Source organism: Pygocentrus nattereri, chromosome 20 (genome assembly GCF_015220715.1).
Source record: "Pygocentrus nattereri isolate fPygNat1 chromosome 20, fPygNat1.pri, whole genome shotgun sequence".
Taxonomy (NCBI): domain Eukaryota; kingdom Metazoa; phylum Chordata; class Actinopteri; order Characiformes; family Serrasalmidae; genus Pygocentrus; species Pygocentrus nattereri.
The window spans coordinates 23,510,609-23,528,086 of record NC_051230.1 but is presented as its reverse complement, the minus strand read 5'-3'; the positions used below and the strand labels follow the sequence as shown (position 1 = coordinate 23,528,086).

The 17,478-nt window shown below is 38.8% G+C and overlaps 1 protein-coding gene across 1 annotated transcript in view; it reads left to right on the top strand.

Moving 5' to 3' along the window:
* Positions 1-17,478, top strand: part of coro1ca (coronin, actin binding protein, 1Ca) — a 55,285-nt gene that overhangs the window by 15,187 nt on the left and 22,620 nt on the right. The window contains exon 2 of the mRNA XM_017686928.2: positions 3,494-3,693. Within this exon, the coding sequence (XP_017542417.1) occupies positions 3,496-3,693 (198 nt within the window). The 5' untranslated portion in view covers positions 3,494-3,495. The remainder of the gene's footprint in view (positions 1-3,493; positions 3,694-17,478) is intronic.

Sequence of the window (17,478 nt, the reverse complement as noted above, 5' to 3'; positions counted from 1 at the left end):
ATGGGTGTAATGCACCGAATGAGGGTTTATTTTCCATAGCTTTGCTATTTTGATTTCATGACTCCACCTGGTGCACGGTTGCTGCCAAATTGAGCTTGAATTCTGCAGCTGCTCCCTTTTAAAATGGATTTCATCATGTTGGTTTACTTTGACCCATGTAACAAACACTTTGATAGGCGGATAGTCTATCATGCTTGTGCATTAACATGCCATATTCATCTGTTGCACAATCACTGTGTTAGCTGTACCATGTTAGAATGAGCTTTGATAAAAGGTTTTACCATCTTGACTTGCATTTTTGTAAATTTTCATTAGGTTTGGATTTGCTTTGCCTTAGTAGAGGTGTCTGTCTGGTAGTTCCCTTCAATATGAGTTAATTCTTATTTTTAGCAGTCCATGAGCGCGTATATAATATAATTGCGCCAAGGTATCTCTAAAATTATTCATTAATTCATGACCTTTCTCAAAAAAATTTAGCATGGAAGCTGCTGTCAACCCATGTTAGCCTTTCAGGTTTGTAGTTAATAGGATTTGGCCTAGCCAAGAAAAGGTGGCCTCAGAAATAAAGTAAATGGGATACTTTCTGCTGATGTGTGTCAATATAAAGCATATGCTGTGGGTAATAACAGGCCAGTCATAGATGCATGATGTTTTTAGTCACACTTTAATCTTCGGTGGTTCAGCTGCAACTAAACACGTAAAGGTGTCCATTGAAGTTCCTCCCTCACATTGTGGTTCAATTTGTGGTCATAGCACATTAAAAAAGTGTCAAAAGGAGGGCTAGATATCAGTGCTTTGACATTTAATTATGGATGTTAGTCCAGTAGACGGATCTGTTCTAATCCAGAAGAAGCCACTGATCTGTTCAGATCAAGTTTTCTGTTACGTCAGTTGAGATTAATGACAGTTCAGACTTGAATCAGAAACTCTGCAATAAAGTTCACTGGGTGAGGCTCGTAGCATTATGTTCACCTCTCCTTTTGAGTTGCACTGGATAAAAACATTGTTAAACATGAAAGGATAAAATCTGTGTTAATTGTTGAATCTGTTTTACTTAAAAAAAAAAATCAGTTTCAGTGACAGTTACAGATGAACGAATTGTTCTTTTGAATGAAAGTAAAGATGAATAAACATGTTAAATCCATGCTATGTATCATTACTGTGGTTTTGGCCTACAGTATAAAGATGAGTACAATTTGAAAAATCCTGACCAGCCTCACATGATCCTAATAAGCATCAGACATTCATATCATGTGATGTTTTGTCTAGTGATGCATTGGTACAGATACAGGTATAGGCCCAATGTTGTGCACATTTAATTTACTGATATTTGTTGCACCAATACCTGCATTAGATACCATGTGACGTAAGCTAAATGTACACTTCCGACTCAAGCTATCAGTTGAAAGAGGGTCTGCTCACACAGCAAAATGCAGCCAACGTGGTAGTCAGACACAATGTGATTGGTCACTTTAAACACTTGGCATGTTCTCGCCAGGCATGCACTGAGGTGGGTTTTTTTTTTTTTTTTTTTTTTTTTTTTTTAAGTGTGTTTTCTGAACTTACAGAAACACAATCACAACCATCTCCCCAGGACATGTGGAGACATGTAAACTAGTAAAATGGAGGCACAAAACTTGAAGTCCATCTATGCCCACATTGCTGTTAGACTGGATAGAACTGTGTAGTTTAAATTTTAATTTTAGTGATGTACTCATACTGACCTTATTAAAAAAAATTGCATATTGTCTCTGGTGCTGCATTCACTTGTTTGCAGTAGACCAGTCACCGCAAAGGACTAGCATTCTATAGACCACAGTGGTGAGTGGAGAGCTCCATCGAGTTCAATTTTTCCAACTTTTGCCATCGACCTCTGCGGTGGAATAAACCAAATGTTGTTGGAGCCATGGACACACGACATCTTGTAGAATTTCAGATGAACCCACTAGTACAGTGTATTTATTTTATTTTTTAATTTATTTATTTAAGTGTTGGTAGCACAGCAACTTGCACTACTTGAAAAGCTTAAGTTTTTAGGGTTAAACTTGCATTTTCTTTGAATGTTTAGATTTTACAACTTTATTATTGTACTGAAAAGTGAAACACTGGAATTTATCACTACTGTTTTCATACTTCTGGATAATGCAACAGCAAAATAATCATTAACAGTGTTTTTGTACTGCTTTATTTTTCAGTCTCATTATTTTTAATTTTTTTAAACTCTTGCTTTAGTTAGAGACTTGTGTTCGACACATTAAGGACGCAATATACGGAATTGCAATATTTTTTTCTTTTGGAAAGCACTAACCCAGAGTTCACGTATGAGAAGAGAAAAACTGTGATTGGTATTGGGTTAATACCGTGATATTTTATGTTTAGATTTTTTATCCTTAAATTCAGATTTGTTTCTAAACACATACATGTTAGAAAATAATTACTGAAATTACTGAAAATACAAAGAATGTGAAAATACTATAAATGATGTAGTTAGACTGTTAAATTGCTTATCATCTTTTGTGATATATTTTATTTATTTATTTGTGACCTAAAATTGAAGCTCGATGATGCATTGGCCATACTTAGCCTGACCCCTCCCCTAGCACGGGATGGTCTGTTTAGCTGTACAGTGTGAGTTATCGCTAAAGAAGATTTTTGAAGTTGCACAGTGGACATTCAACAACCTATGTTAACCTATGATTTTCTCAGATTATCTTGTAGTGTGGGGTGTCTGTAATCCAATATTTACACCTCCGGCCTACTTGCAGTGCAGCCTAACATCATGCCTGAGCGACTGTTAACCAATGAGAGTCAAGCTAACCTGAACTTCAGTCAGTGTGTGCGGAAGACCTTGTACGCATGGCGGCTAAAGGGAGAACTAGTCACTTCATATGTATGCGTTTATTCACCTCAAGCTTGCGTTTCAGTATGTCTCCCGCTTGGGAATAGCTGTGCTGTCACTCTATTGGTTTAGATCTAAAGTTGTCTTAAGCCACCGGGTTTTGAGCCTTGGAACCATTGCTCGGGACTCTTGTTCATGTGCATAATCTGAAAGTATGTATTTCATTCAGGGCAGATTATGTCGTGTGGGGACTTTGGTCATTGTTAGTCAAGGACAGACATTTTGGTGAAAAATGTGTCACTCATGGATGTCAGTTAACTCATTCAGTTGGAATGCTGTGTGTTGCTTGACAATTCAGTGTGAATAATTCTGGCTATTAAAGTGGTGACATGGTAAGTAATTCTGACAGGCCCCAGCTGTCATGACTTCAGTACTGTTTCACTGTGGCACTGAATAGAGCCACTCTAGTTGCATGAAAGAGAGCATTTGCAAACCACCACATGTCTTTGGTGGTTGTTTATGTGCCAAACACAACAACCAATGGCTGATTTTTTTTCCTAACTTTGATTCTACTGTTTCAGGCATTGTTGCTGCGTAGAAAATAAGTATAAGAAGCCTCATTTTCTCTCTGTCTGTCTCGCTCTGTATCTGCAGATATGTTCAGACGGGTGGTGCGGCAGAGTAAGTTCCGACATGTGTTCGGCCAGGCAGTAAAGAACGACCAGTGCTATGATGACATCAGGGTGTCTCGGGTCACATGGGACAGCGCCTTCTGCGCAGTCAACCCCAAATTCGTCGCCATAATCGTAGAGGCCAGTGGCGGTGGAGCTTTCCTTGTTCTGCCCCTTCACAAGGTAAGAAAAGCAATAACATCCTGAATTCAAACATATTTAGTGTTTTTTGCTTTTATGGAGTGGAGCTCTGTGCTTTTTAAACCACAGCACTGCAGGCTAAAGGGTTTAGCCATAGCAAGGTGTCTGTAGACGACAGGCTGTCTTGCTGTCTCCGACACACAAGCCCAGATTGCAGTCATAAGCAGACAGTGCGTTTGAGGTTTTGGCTGTTGTTCTCTCTCATCGCTGGGTTTGACCTGTGCCCTACTCTCAGCTGAGTTTACTGCAAGGAGAGATGCTCAGACGCTTCAAATTGCGCATTACCCAGACACCACATCCCTCACAGGACATGGGAAGATATCTCTCTCTTCTCTTCCCTCATGTTTTGTTCCAGAGAGACAAAGTCTAGCTTATTATAAGATTTTTTGCAAGCTTGTTTTGCACTTCAAGTAGAAAAAAAGATTTTAAGGCTTATTCTCCTTTAAGATCACTCTATTCTCGAAGTATCCAATCCCAACCCCTGGTCAGCAGGAACAGTATCCCTTCTTGTTATTATTGACTTTGTTTGTGCAAATGTCTTGTGCCACAGTAATGACTTCCCACCTCAGCAACGATAGGGTGACATTCGTCACTCTGATTTTAGTGGGTCATGTTTCTTGATTTTCACCAGAGAGGAAAAAAATGGATTTCCCAAGTAACACCACACCCGGGCCAGTGTGCCACTGGATACGAGTGGTGATCTAGAAACAACTCCAGAGCTTAATGCACTGGCTGCACTGCCCTACTAGGATGTCCTTCATTACAACAAAGATGTGCTTATAGCTGCACCTGGTTCTGTTGTGTATCTGGCTTTTCCACTTTTGTAGTATAAACACTGCCCATATTTGCGCTTGTTTCCTCATATGATATGAAGTTTCTTTTTATGTTGATCTCACCAGATTCTGATCACAGCAGTTGTGCAACAGTACCTGAGAGGGAGTGCTATAGCATAGGTCAGTGCATCAGTGCCAGAATCTCATGTACTGTGATTATACCAAAGTTTCATTATTGAGTTTTTTTAGTTTTTGAGACAATTATGACACATGAACTAAACAAAGTTTATTTGTACTCTAGAGAGAAAAATAGCTTTGATTGTGTGCTGCCTTATATACGTGCTATTAAATGTATTGCAACACAAGACCTCCAAGACGACTAGTGTAAGAACAATATTAGAGATGGAACGTCAGCATGATGCGATGTGTTAAATATATAAATGGGTCAGCCATCAAAAACGGAGCACTTGCTATTATTACTTAAAAAAAGTCACTGGTATTTTTTTTAACTGAGGGTTGTTTTTACAGATGGAAAAGCCTTAACTCTTTAAGATAGAGATACCAATACCGCTTTCTCCTGTGATACTGATACCTGATCCTTTAGTATTGGATACCAACTCTATCCAACCTACAAGTTCTGATATTTATGCAATTATGTTTTTTTTTTTTTTTTTTTTAAGATTCTATTTTGGTAAAATCTATGTTCTGAATGTATACAGATACACTTGTGGTTACACGTCAGCACATAGCAGCTACTCTGGCTCAGAAGCAGAACCGAATGTTGTTTCGCATTCAAGTTTCATTTGTCTCATATGTGTGTCTTGTTTACTTGTACTGCTTCTCTGAGTGTCAGTTCAGTGAGGTTCACGCTGTCAGTATTTAAGACTTTCGTTTTGTTTAAGTGCTGGTATCGGCACAACACTACTTGAAGAGATTATTTGTAGTGGCATTTATGAAATATTGTCTCTCAGCCAATCACATTGTGAGATCTGTCAGTACAGTGGCAAAATGACTGGCATAACTGGACTTGAAATTTCAAGAATGCTTCTGTGCGGTACTAATGCTATCAGTTTGAACGAGGCATAGCATAACAGAAGCCGTGGTTTGATTTGGTGCTTGTGTAAAGCACAGCAGTTTAAGGACCGCAGGGTTTAGGTCAAAAAGCACATAATTTGAGAGAGTAAGGAATCTGAACTGTCTGTGGAGACAGTGTCTGGGATAAACTATGAAGCTTCTCTTGGTGGAGAAACAGCTTTTGCTAAGTGTCTTGGATGCCTGTTCATATACAACAATTAGTTTAGCACCTAGCTGGAGAAATATCTTCCCTTACAAATGAAATATCATTACTCTAACAGTGTAATGTTAACTCAAAAATGGTTAACTCAAAACTTTAATAGCCACGGCTTAGCCGGTGGGCTGTAAGCGTCCACATGCTAACAGCTCAGCTTGGTCCTTATGCTGCAAGAGAGCCCTGGAGGGTAGAACACTGTCCAGCATGACATCAAATGTTGTTGCACTTACTTTCATTAAACGTTAAGGATGGGTTTTTTTTCCCTTCTCCTCTTTTTAGTGGTGTGAGGTTTTGTTCCTGAAAGGAAATTTTGAAATTGCGTGCTGCATCAGACTCTTTTCATTGGAAAATTAAAGTTTTCCTTGATATGAGCTTTAAGTAATTTCAAATAGACTTGCTCATGCAGTTTCTAACTGTGTGATATATTGCTGTTTATAAAAATGCAAAAACCTTTAGACAAGCTAAACTTGTATTTCCAGTGCAAAACTAAAGATGCAAACTTTGGACGACAAACGTGTCTTGGCTGATCAGCTACATTTCTTTGCGTCTCATGCAGCGCTCCAACCGTCTTCGGTGGTGACGGGGTGTGATTTACTGGGACTGGTTGGAGTGGCTGTAGCAGTGCTGACAAGCCAAACTTCATCCGTTGATTAGAGGGTACAGGAATATGACCATGACATATGAGACACATTTGGCACCCGGCTAGTGTACTGAGGCCTGTCATCAACATCTCACACACTCGGGCACGTGCGCTTCTCAAACATGACAAACAAAAAACAATTTTGCAGCTTTCTGCTGTAATCCTCTAGAAGTACAGTGTATTTTATTTAGCCAATTAAGTCCATTAAAGAGCTGTTGAAATGTCTCTTTATATGCAAGACCCTTTTGATGTGTCCTTGAAGTTTTTTTTGTTTTGTTTTGTTTTGTCTTTTGTTCTCTGGTGAATTTGCCGCATCTTTGTGCTTATCTGTCTGAGCCTGGTCCATCTGTCCGCTCTTCTGACGCAGGCTGAGGTGATAAACCGGGCCTGTTGGTCTGGATTGAGAATGCGTCATCAGTGTGCTTTGAAGTGATGTTGTGCTTCACTTTTTGTTTCTGATCATTAAGTCTTGGTCTGCATGTTTTCCTCATTTTTCCTTTTTACATGATGCGTCTGTGGTAACATCTCACTTCTATTGGTTGGCACACCTTGACTGAAGTGTATATGTGGGGAAGGATATGAGGGTTTTTTCAGTGCCTGTTAGGGGTGAGTGATGTGGCAAATTAGCCACTTGGAGTATCATGAACATTTCTTTTAGTGATGCACCAATATGGGAAAATCAATATGCCTGTATCAAATATTTTTATGTTCATATCTACTGAAGTCATAAGCATAGGGATGTGTAATATGCAAAACTGTCATGATGATACAAAATACTGTAAGTATCTCAATAGTTTGACGTGCACACACTGTGCTTGTAGTGCATCATTTAAAAATTGCTATCAAAGACTATAAATACAGTGATGTTTAATGTACTGCACTGCACTAAATCCAGTTAAACAGGACAAATGTTCTACTTTTAATAAAACACAGTGGGTCAGTTCTTTAAGTCCTCACTAAATCCATAATATAAGTTCTTTATCACCACAATAAAATTGATTAGGATAATGATAAAATATTGTTTTTGCTTACCTCTACATAAGCATTTGCATATCTAGTTCCAAAAAAGTTGGGACGAGGGCATTTTAAGATAAGGAATGGTATGAAATGTTCAAAAATACATAAACTGTTGATGTGATTATGTTTGGAAGCAAACCAAGCATCCAGGAAAGTCCTAGTCTTTTGTGAGCAAGGATGGGTTCAAGCTCACAAATTTGCCATCAGCAAATGGAACCCAGCAGTTTTAAATATAATCTTCCTCAGCCAGTGGCTGCGTCAATTTTAGGAATTTCACCCTCTACAGTCCACAATATCAACAGATTCAAGTAATCTAGGGAAATCTTTACATGTGCGTAAAGGAAAGCATTAAAACCTTCTTCTGATTAAATATCAATGCATGGGTGTACTTTTGAAAAAATAAACAAGCACCACAGTCTCTGCATCCACAAATGCAAGTAAAGGTTGTAACATTCTCATTGGCTCTATATGTCAATAGTGAGCAGCTTCTCTGGGCTCGAGCTTATCTTAAGTGGACTGATGTACACTTATAATGTGTATGGTGCTCTGAGTCCTAACATGGATCGTGCTCCTGGGTTAAAGAAGTAAAGGATCACCCAGAATGTTGCCAGCGTAATGTTCAAAAGCCAGGGTCTGTTATGGTACTTGCACAGCTGTAGAAACACCTTTTTATTAGCATTTCACATACTGTTGTATTTTCAGAATTGGGGTTGTACAACTTAGAAATTAGGATTCGCATTACAGAGAAACATACTGTTGGTTCATAGAAGATTACACAAAGTAAAATAAATAAAATGCATAAAATTTTAACACTGTAGCCCACCGCCACTTCAATTTCACTTATACATTTATCAAAAATTTAAAAAATTGAACTCTGCTTGATGCCTAAGGCATTGCTTTATGAGAAGCTTTTTGGCCCAAGATTTTTGTATTTGTGTGTGTGTGTGTGTGTGTGTGTGTGTGTGTGTGTGTGTGTGTGTGTGTGTGTGTGTGTGTGTGTATATATATTTGTATGTATTTTTTTTTATTTTGTAAAATCAATTCTTTTGTCAAAAGGTACATGCAGGATTAAAAAAATGTGCAGATTTAACACTCTTGTACCATTTATCAGTATTATAGATTTTTTTTTTTTTTTTTTTTGAAGCATTGATAGTGTCCATTATATTTTGAGAAATATGTTTGCTCAGAAAAGTAGTACTGATAGCAACATATCATATTGCTTGTGTCTAGTGTTAATGTGGTGTGGGGTTTTTCTGTTTTTGCCTGGCCTACTACTACCCCTGACTCTCAGCATCTCTACTCCACACTCTCTAAGTACATGCACACTCACTTTCCCATTCCCTCACCCCTCAGTGTGTCTGAGCAGCTGTCTCTCTCCCATCTGGCCACGCTGTCCCATTCCCTCCAGCCTATCTATACCCTCAGGGGAGTTTTTTTTTTTTTTTTTTTTTGGTGGTCCCTGTGTGCATCCAGGCAGTGCCCAGGCCTTTGTCTGCTGAGAGCTCCCCTGAGGTTCTCCAGAAACTCTCCAGCAGCTCAAGCCTGTGTCCCCCAGCAAGCTCTGCCGCAGCTTCAGTCATGGCTTTAGAGATATCTGCAACCCCCCCCACCCTGCTCCACTAACAAGGAAGTTAGCCAAGCATCCGGATGGTAGTAGTTATGGAATGGTTCGCTGAGCCTCAGTCATCTCTGTTTGTACAACAAGTCACACAATGAACCCTTCTGTATTTCAGAAATTTAAATCAGGCTTACCTTTACAGTGCAGCTATAACTGTATTCGGAACTTAAAACATGGCCTGATGGCTGATGGCTAGCTCTGTTTTAGCAAAATGAATAAAGTGTTTTTTTAAGGGCTGAGCTGCCTATTTGTCTAAACTGCATGTGCAACTTGTATTTATTTGTTACCAGAATTGTTTGAGAGCTGAAGCCCAGGACTGCATGTCTACATGTATATGGGTATCTTTTTAGAAAGTACAGTTTGTTTATTTATTTATGAAAGTACCTTGTAAGTTGAAGTTGGATTAGTTATTCTGTGTGCTTGGGAATATAAGATTTGATTAGGTGATGCTACCTGGTTAACTTATTTGGTTTATCATTTAGAGGAGAAATAATTGTAGCAGTTCATCAGCCTCAGCCTCCTTCATTTTCTCTCCTAGTTGATTTGAAGTGAAAATAAGTATACATTCTCTACAGTTAAAATACTTTTGCTTTTTAATGCATACTTAATGGTGTGTTCTGCAAAAGTGATGGGGCATCATTGTTCTGTTAAACAACTTTTGCACTAAAATTTACAGAACAATGCAATGTTTGTTTCCTGTAGAGCATGTAGCTAATTTTCGTTTATGAAATTAACAAAACATGTAATCTGATTAGGGTTTTCAATTTATGTATTTGAAAGAGTGCATTGTGCAAAAATGAGAAATAACCCTTGTACTTTTTGAAATATGCAGTAATATGTTGAACCTATTAATAGATTTTGTAAATCATTCGTTTCCTCTTCTATTTACAAACTAATGTGCCTTTGAACCACATGAATCCACAGTTTTGATGGAATGCACTAAAAAGTGAGACATTACTCATAAAATTGGCATTTTATTTTTGTTCTTTGTGGGTTAAATGATGTGAGCTGAGCTTGTGCTACAAAAAGCACTAATTTGTTACTAAACATTTTGCCAGTGTGAAGCTATTTTTCACTCCGCTGTTTTTTGGCCTAGACCTAAGCCTTACATCACCACACTGCACTATTACTGTTGGTCTTTGTGGAGTGTGCCTGGCTGCAGTCATTTCTCAATCAGCAGCATATGCCTACCTAGCGGTGCCTTTCCAGTGGGATTCTAGGCTTGGACATGCCTGCTTTTGTGAGTGTCTGTGTTTTCCTGTTTGCGTGGGAGGCAGACTGGCATGACTCAGCTGCCGATTGTTTTCCCCCAATTTTCAAGAGTCTGAGACCGTCAGTTGTCTAGTCACATGCTGCTGTCTTCCCCTCCCCCTCTCCTCTTCCCCCTTTTCTGTCCCTTTCTTAATTTATCTGTTTTTTTTCGAAAGCAGAATAATATATTCGGTCATTATCATATGAAAAAAGACAGGCGATGGATCATGGCCACCAACCGCCACGCTCACATTCCTGCTGTCTGGGGGAAACACACACACACACACACACACACATACATACATACATACATACATACATACATACATACATACATACATACATACATACATACATACACACATATATATATATATATATATATATATATATATATATATATATATATATATATATATATATATATATATATATATATGAGTTTCGTTTGGTGAGCAGTGTGTGCACTCAGTAAAAACACACAGCTTATTCTTTGCTGTAGGTTTGTTTTCCGCACTATGTAACAGTGGTGGTCTTTTTGAATCAGAAAAGTTAGAGGCAGGATTCTTGCATCTGCTGAGTGGAGCAGTGACCCACATTGCGGCCTTGTCGTTTCCTGCCTGACGAGCAGATGCAGAAAGAGAGGAAGAGAGACGGACAAAGGGACGGAAAGAGGAAGAGAGGAATGGGAAGAATGAGGCAGAGAGGGAGAGGATGAGAGAACTGGGAGAGGATGTGAGACTCCAGTTTGTGCACTGTCTTCTGTATATCCTGTTTTAAAACTGTACTGCACAAGAACTGGCACTTGGATGAATATAGGTGAACAAACTCAAGCAAATATCGGGACGTCTTCTCTGAATGTGTATGTATGAGTCTGACTGACATGAAAATTATCGCCAGTATCGAAACCTATGATAGAGAGCTAATATTGTTGACTAATAACCAGTATAATTTTGTGTAATCAAAAATAAATTAAAAGACCGTTCTTCACTGATATGGTTTTTTTAGATATGATTGTCATTTCAGTCATGAAGATGCAGGGCTGCTTGATAGATCATATTTTTATCATTATCACAATATGAGTTTCTATGATGAATACATCAAGAACTGCGATGACAGAACAGATCAAATCGCCTCATACACACGGCACCAGACAGACTGCCTTATTGCTCACACAAATTATGTTGCCGTGAGAAGCTTAATGGGTGTTTCTCTGCTCTCTCACATTGATGCCCACCATGTCTCTGAGTTCCTCATGCTGCTGTGCATCACGCTTTCTCTCTGAGCACATGGATGAAATGGTCATGTCTTTTTTGCTTGTGGATGTTTGCTTTGGACATTGTTTTCATTGTGTTATGGTTCTTTTGAAAGGTAGTCTGGAATACCACTATTTTTAGCTGTGTTGCTTTATTTCTTAGTAGGCCTATATAGGCCTGTACAAGTCTACTGTTCCCTCACATGTACAGTTCTAAAACATACCTCAACTTAAATGAAAGACCTGCTACAATAAACTAAACAACAAACTATTTTTTATTGTTGGGATGAAACGGTTACCTGTGTCACTAAATTCATTAAAACAGTGGTTGATTACCACCCTTTGAAAGACTCCTGTTAAATACTGTCCAGCATTAACCGAAGTTAGTCTACCAGACATGAGTGCATCATGCAGTGTTGATTTGTTTTGTGTCGGTGCAAATGCAGTGGGCTGCTAGATGGATAGGATAAATTGTACAGAAATGTATTTATTTATTTGGGGGCCACAGTTTCAGAGCTAGCTTAATGCCCAGTTAAGAATGAATTCAGTGCATGTTTTTATCTACATGTTTTTAAAACCGAACACTGTTTAGACCACTTTGTTTCTCCCTTCTGTATGGATTTTCCAGCATAACTGTAATGTGACCATATAATTTGTACTTGTCTGAATTTCAGTAAGTAGTTTATTACCGTAAATTATACCAAGACTTCAAGAAAACAAGAACAAGCAAATGCAACTTTTTCCCTACGCGCCTAGTTTGTGATGAGCAACTCATCCATAGCAACCTCACCCGGCCCGTCACACCTTCCTTACAAGCTTTTTTAAGTACATGCAGTGATGCATGGGAAAGTTGGACCAGATTGCTTAACTTTTGCATTTTAAAAAATTGTATCTTATTTTTGCATCACTTTATTTGTGGTTTCAATTTAAAACTTGCTGAAATGACTGCAGTTTGTATATCAGTACTTTTAAAAATTATTAATACAACAATGCTGCAATAATACTGATAACCATGATTATTGGTTCATGTAATCATGACATTTTCATACCATTTCATCTCCTAGTTTATTGTAAATGATATTTAAAAATGTTTTGGTACTTTAATATGTAGAGTTTTCATCACTAGTAAAGAACCCCATGAAACTAAAACCTTGTTGGGCAGTTCTGTTCATCTATCAGTATATCCGTTGGGTCCGAATATACATATTATTAGCGCATTTACTAAAGGTAAATGGCCAGTGTTTCTGTTAAACAGCAAATATTAGGACGCCATCTCACCTGCCTGCATGTGTGTTTGACTGCACGTGTCATTGTCATTCCCAATCTGTATTCCAGGAGCCCCTTCCTGCTAGCTCTGCACTGGCCCTGCTGTGGAGGCTGCTGAGTGCAGATTTTACCATATATGGTCATCCTCAGCACCCCGCCTGTCAGCCTTCCAGCCGTGCTTCCTCCTGCCTCCCCATTGGCTGCATTGCAAGACCAGTGCCCAATAGATTGTCTGATAGTGGGGTAAGGGGGTGTGGAGTGAGAATCCCCCCCCCCCCCCCTTTTTTTTTCTTTGAGTCAAGTGCCTCGCTGTATTCAGCAGTAGCTCTACCCTCTCTGAATGCAGGTCAATGGGAGATGAACACTGAATTCTTGCGCACTCATTCAGGGGTGTGGTAATGTCGGTTTCGATTTAGCAGATGTAGGCAGTTGAACGTGTGTGATCTGAACGTGTGAATTGAATATGAACAGATTCCACTTACAAAATTCCTCTCATTACTCGTCTGGAGCAGCGCCGTTTGCCCCCCACCCCTCCCCCCGTTAATGCGTTAAGATCTGCCTTGAAAAATAGCATCTGACCCCAATAAGATTTTGTGGTTCACCTGGCAGCCCTGAGCTACTGTCTGATTTTCTCCTACCTGACTGGCTACTCCCATGACTCATGTACATCAGCCTGATTTCTAATTGGTTGTCCTCAGGAGCTCCTCAGCCTCGTACCAGTTTGATTGGCTGTTGCCATGGATAATGTAAAACAGCCTGAAGTCTGACTGGCTGGCTTTTGGTGTGCTTGGGCGCAGCTGTAGCCTTCTGTGTCGGCATGGACGGAAACAGGAAATGGAAATTTCCACTGCCTAGATATGATGGAAGCCTCCATGTGGAGGGTATGCAGCTCATTTACTACTTCTGATTCCTCTGAAGGAATCTCTATGTAGGGCACCAGACGAGACATGAGCTAATGATATTTATCGGTGTAGAACACAATCTGAAACAGCCTGGACTGGGAATAACTACTAAACATCTCTTTCTTTGTGCTTTATTTCCATCTTCACCTCATCTTATCTGTATAAACACAGAATCAAATGGCTGTGAATGATCATAAGACAGGATGTTTTTCATTTGAAATGCATTCACTACCAGCACTAATCAAAAGACTCCTACACTTATTCTGTTAGGTAGAGAATTTAGGTGCCCATGTGTGAAATAGAATTTTATTTTCAGGGGAATTTCAGTTTTATGTGGTCATTTTACATGTTTATAAAAAAAAAAAAAAAAAATATATATATATATATATATATATATATATATATATATATATATATATATATATATATATATATATATATATATAAACATAAACAAACAAACAAACAAACGTGTGAGTTTTGGATTAGGAGTCCTTTACCTTCCCTTATTTTTCTCACTGCAGAACTCTTTATGTGCCCTTGTGCTGAACTCCTATAGAGACACAATGTTTTCTTTTCTTGCCCCAGGACCTGGTCTCCAAGAATTTCTCGGGTTTTAATGGCCATGTTTTCAGATCGTTAAATGTCGGGGTGACACCCCCCCTCCCTGCTCTCAGGCTAAACTTAGCAAACAGAATGTCGGCCCATGATGATGTCGCTCTAGTTGCTATGCAACAGGTCTAAAAGCTTAAATTTGTCTGCTGATGTGCTGCTTCTTGACATGATAGAAATAACCTGTGCTGGATGCACTGATCTTTCTTTTAAAATTTTATGAAAAATTTAATTAATACTCTTTTCCCCCCAGATGTAGTTTGTGAGCCATGTTTGCATCTTTAATTTTGCACTAGGAGCTCATATTTAAAAATTAGCACACTGATGTTGCGAACAAGCAATGGAAGCTTATGCCCCACATTTTAGCATTTTACATCAGATTAGCATTTTTAGCATTCTACCCCACATTGCCACATGCCTAAATTAGATGCCTAAATGAACCACATGCCTAAATCTCACTCAATAGGTTAAGAATTTCAAGGACGTTTCTTGTTTTCCATCAGAATGTTTAAAAAAAAAAATGAAATGCTACACAGAAATGTGTAAATACAGCAGTGCAGAGAGCAAATGGCAGCTGACAAGATTCCAGTATTTGTGGCTGTATTCGTGGTCCATATCTCTTGAGGGCATAATATCTGAGTTGAAGACTAATATGAGACTACGTAACAACTAGACACAGTTTGGGGCAAACGTAATGTAAATCTGACGTATACTACATTTTACCACCATGCAGTATACCCACACATGATGCTTCATTCAAACATACAGTGCAAGTTACCAAACAAGATTTCTAAAATGTGTACATTGAACTACAGCTCAACCAGCCAGTCAAAACCAGCCTGCGCTTGTCAGATGGATGGATGGACGGACGTGATGCATGCTACTTTCACAGTGCTACAGAGACAGTTGTTGAAAGACGAATTGGGGTTCAAAACTATAAAACGTACTTACAGCTGTGCAGAGCACTTTTTTTTACATGGAATTAAATCCGCGCTTCTTCACTACACTGATACTCGATCCAAGGTGAATAAAAATAGTTACATTTTAATGATTGAACTGTTAAGATATATTGCCCTCATTTGCATTATCAAGCACTTAATTTTAAGTAGATTACTCTGCTTGGTGTTGGACTCAATCAGCAAGTTCTTAAAAAATGTACTGGTATAAATTCTCCAATAGATTGGTCATTGTCTGTTGGGCATGAAGTGTTTATTGTACTTATTGCCCGTTGTCTACATTTAGCCTCATTTTTAGTACCTAAATAAATAGACTTTTGAGGTAAGTGGGAAAAGTGCTTAAACACATTTTTTTTTTTTTTTTTTTTTTTTTTTTTTTTTTTGAAGAACTGTTTCTTCAACAATCTTTATGGCTGGCTGGCTGAATGAATGAATGGATGAATGAAGCATTATAGGAGTCTTTTAATGCAGAAACAACTCTCATCAGGCAAGAGTAGTGTGTTGTAAACAGCTGATCAGTTTCTGCTTTTTTCTGTTCCAGCATGAGACTGTTTCCTCACATCATTGCAGATGCCAGGATGACTGGTGTCTACAGTATAATTAATGTACTGGATAAACTCTCATCCAGATGACCCATGCTACAGTCACAGGTCACCCCCTCCTGACCTTCCTCTCAGATTTCAGAGACACATAAAACCAAACCTGAAAAGGTCAGGAAATCTATACAGCGGCCTGAATCGAAGCTTTTGGCGCTAGCTTATTAAGTGTATTTAGTATGTCTTCCGGGAATATTCTCAGTGGAACGTCTGCACTACGTAGCTACACACACACACACCAACACACACACATTTTCTGGCTGTTTATTTGTTCTTAGCCGTAGTGTGGGACTGTCGGTTACCTTTTTTTGATTAAGCTTCTTCCGCACTCAGACAGCAAACCACCTAGGAACTCAGACTAAATCTTTTTGAAGTCACACTCAAATTTGTCATTCCTGCTTGCCACAGATGTGTTGAGTAAGGAACAAAATATAGTTTCTGCAGGACACAGTGCTGCATTACAACAGAAGAGCAGAAGATAAAATGACAATATGACAATTACAGTAATTCAAGACTGACAATAAGCTGTGCAAATACTACAAAAACTTCAGTTGTTTACAGAGTGGCAAAGAACAGCTCTATTAAAAATGAGTGGCTGTATTAGCATTAGGCCTGTAACACACTTCACACAAGCATGCAAACACCAGTGCTTTGAGCTACACTTACAGGGTTTCATGTGTATCTATATATTCTGAGCGTTATAGCAAGGACTGCTATAACAGACAAGCTTGGTCAAGCAGTCTTGTACCACCAGTGTGCTTTCTCAGCTGCCATAGCAGACAAGCAGTTGAGCAGCTTAAATGCTTTATCAACATATATGATATCGCCATTTCAATTCAACAGAACAGGCAAAGTGGCTCGCTCACCTCTACTTGTGTATGTTTAGTTATTGGGGCTATTGAAATGACAATATATCCTGCTCTCTCCTTCGAGGTCTGTGTGTTTTAACCACTACGGTAATGTTAGAAAGCATACAGTGTTTGAGCATTTGCAGTGCATTGACTGAACATTGTCATTTGCGTTCACATACTTGTTAACTAGGTTTCTTAGGGTTCTTAGGGCCTTATTGATAGTCAGTTTTAGTTGTTTGGATAATATCCCTTCTGTAGTGTGTACTTGTGTACCACATTTTCTTGGTTTGTGTTCTTGTTTCTTGGTTTTTGTGCTCCATTTAATGAAAAAAAAATATAGATTTTTTGCTTAATGTATCTGTTTTTTTCAACAGTGTGCAGACGATGCTTTTTCCACTCCATTTTTATGGAGAAACGCATGTTGTGATGTGTCAGAAATCACAGTGAAATCTGTTTGATTTAGCCTTAGTGCCATTATAGCAAAACTAAAATATATTGGCTGAATTAGGTAAAGGGGGGAAACTTGAATTTTCACTGCGCTATCGCTTTATGAGCACCTTAAACGAACAGTAATAAAAAAGGAATGGGGCACTGTTGAGATTGTAACAGAAGCTGCCACTGCTCTACACAAGAAATGGCTGCATCATCACATTTTTCTTTACCTCGCTTCATGACTTTGTCATTGTGCGCGGCACTATTTAATTGGTAGGTTCAGAACGTTTGGAGGGTTGCCCTGACC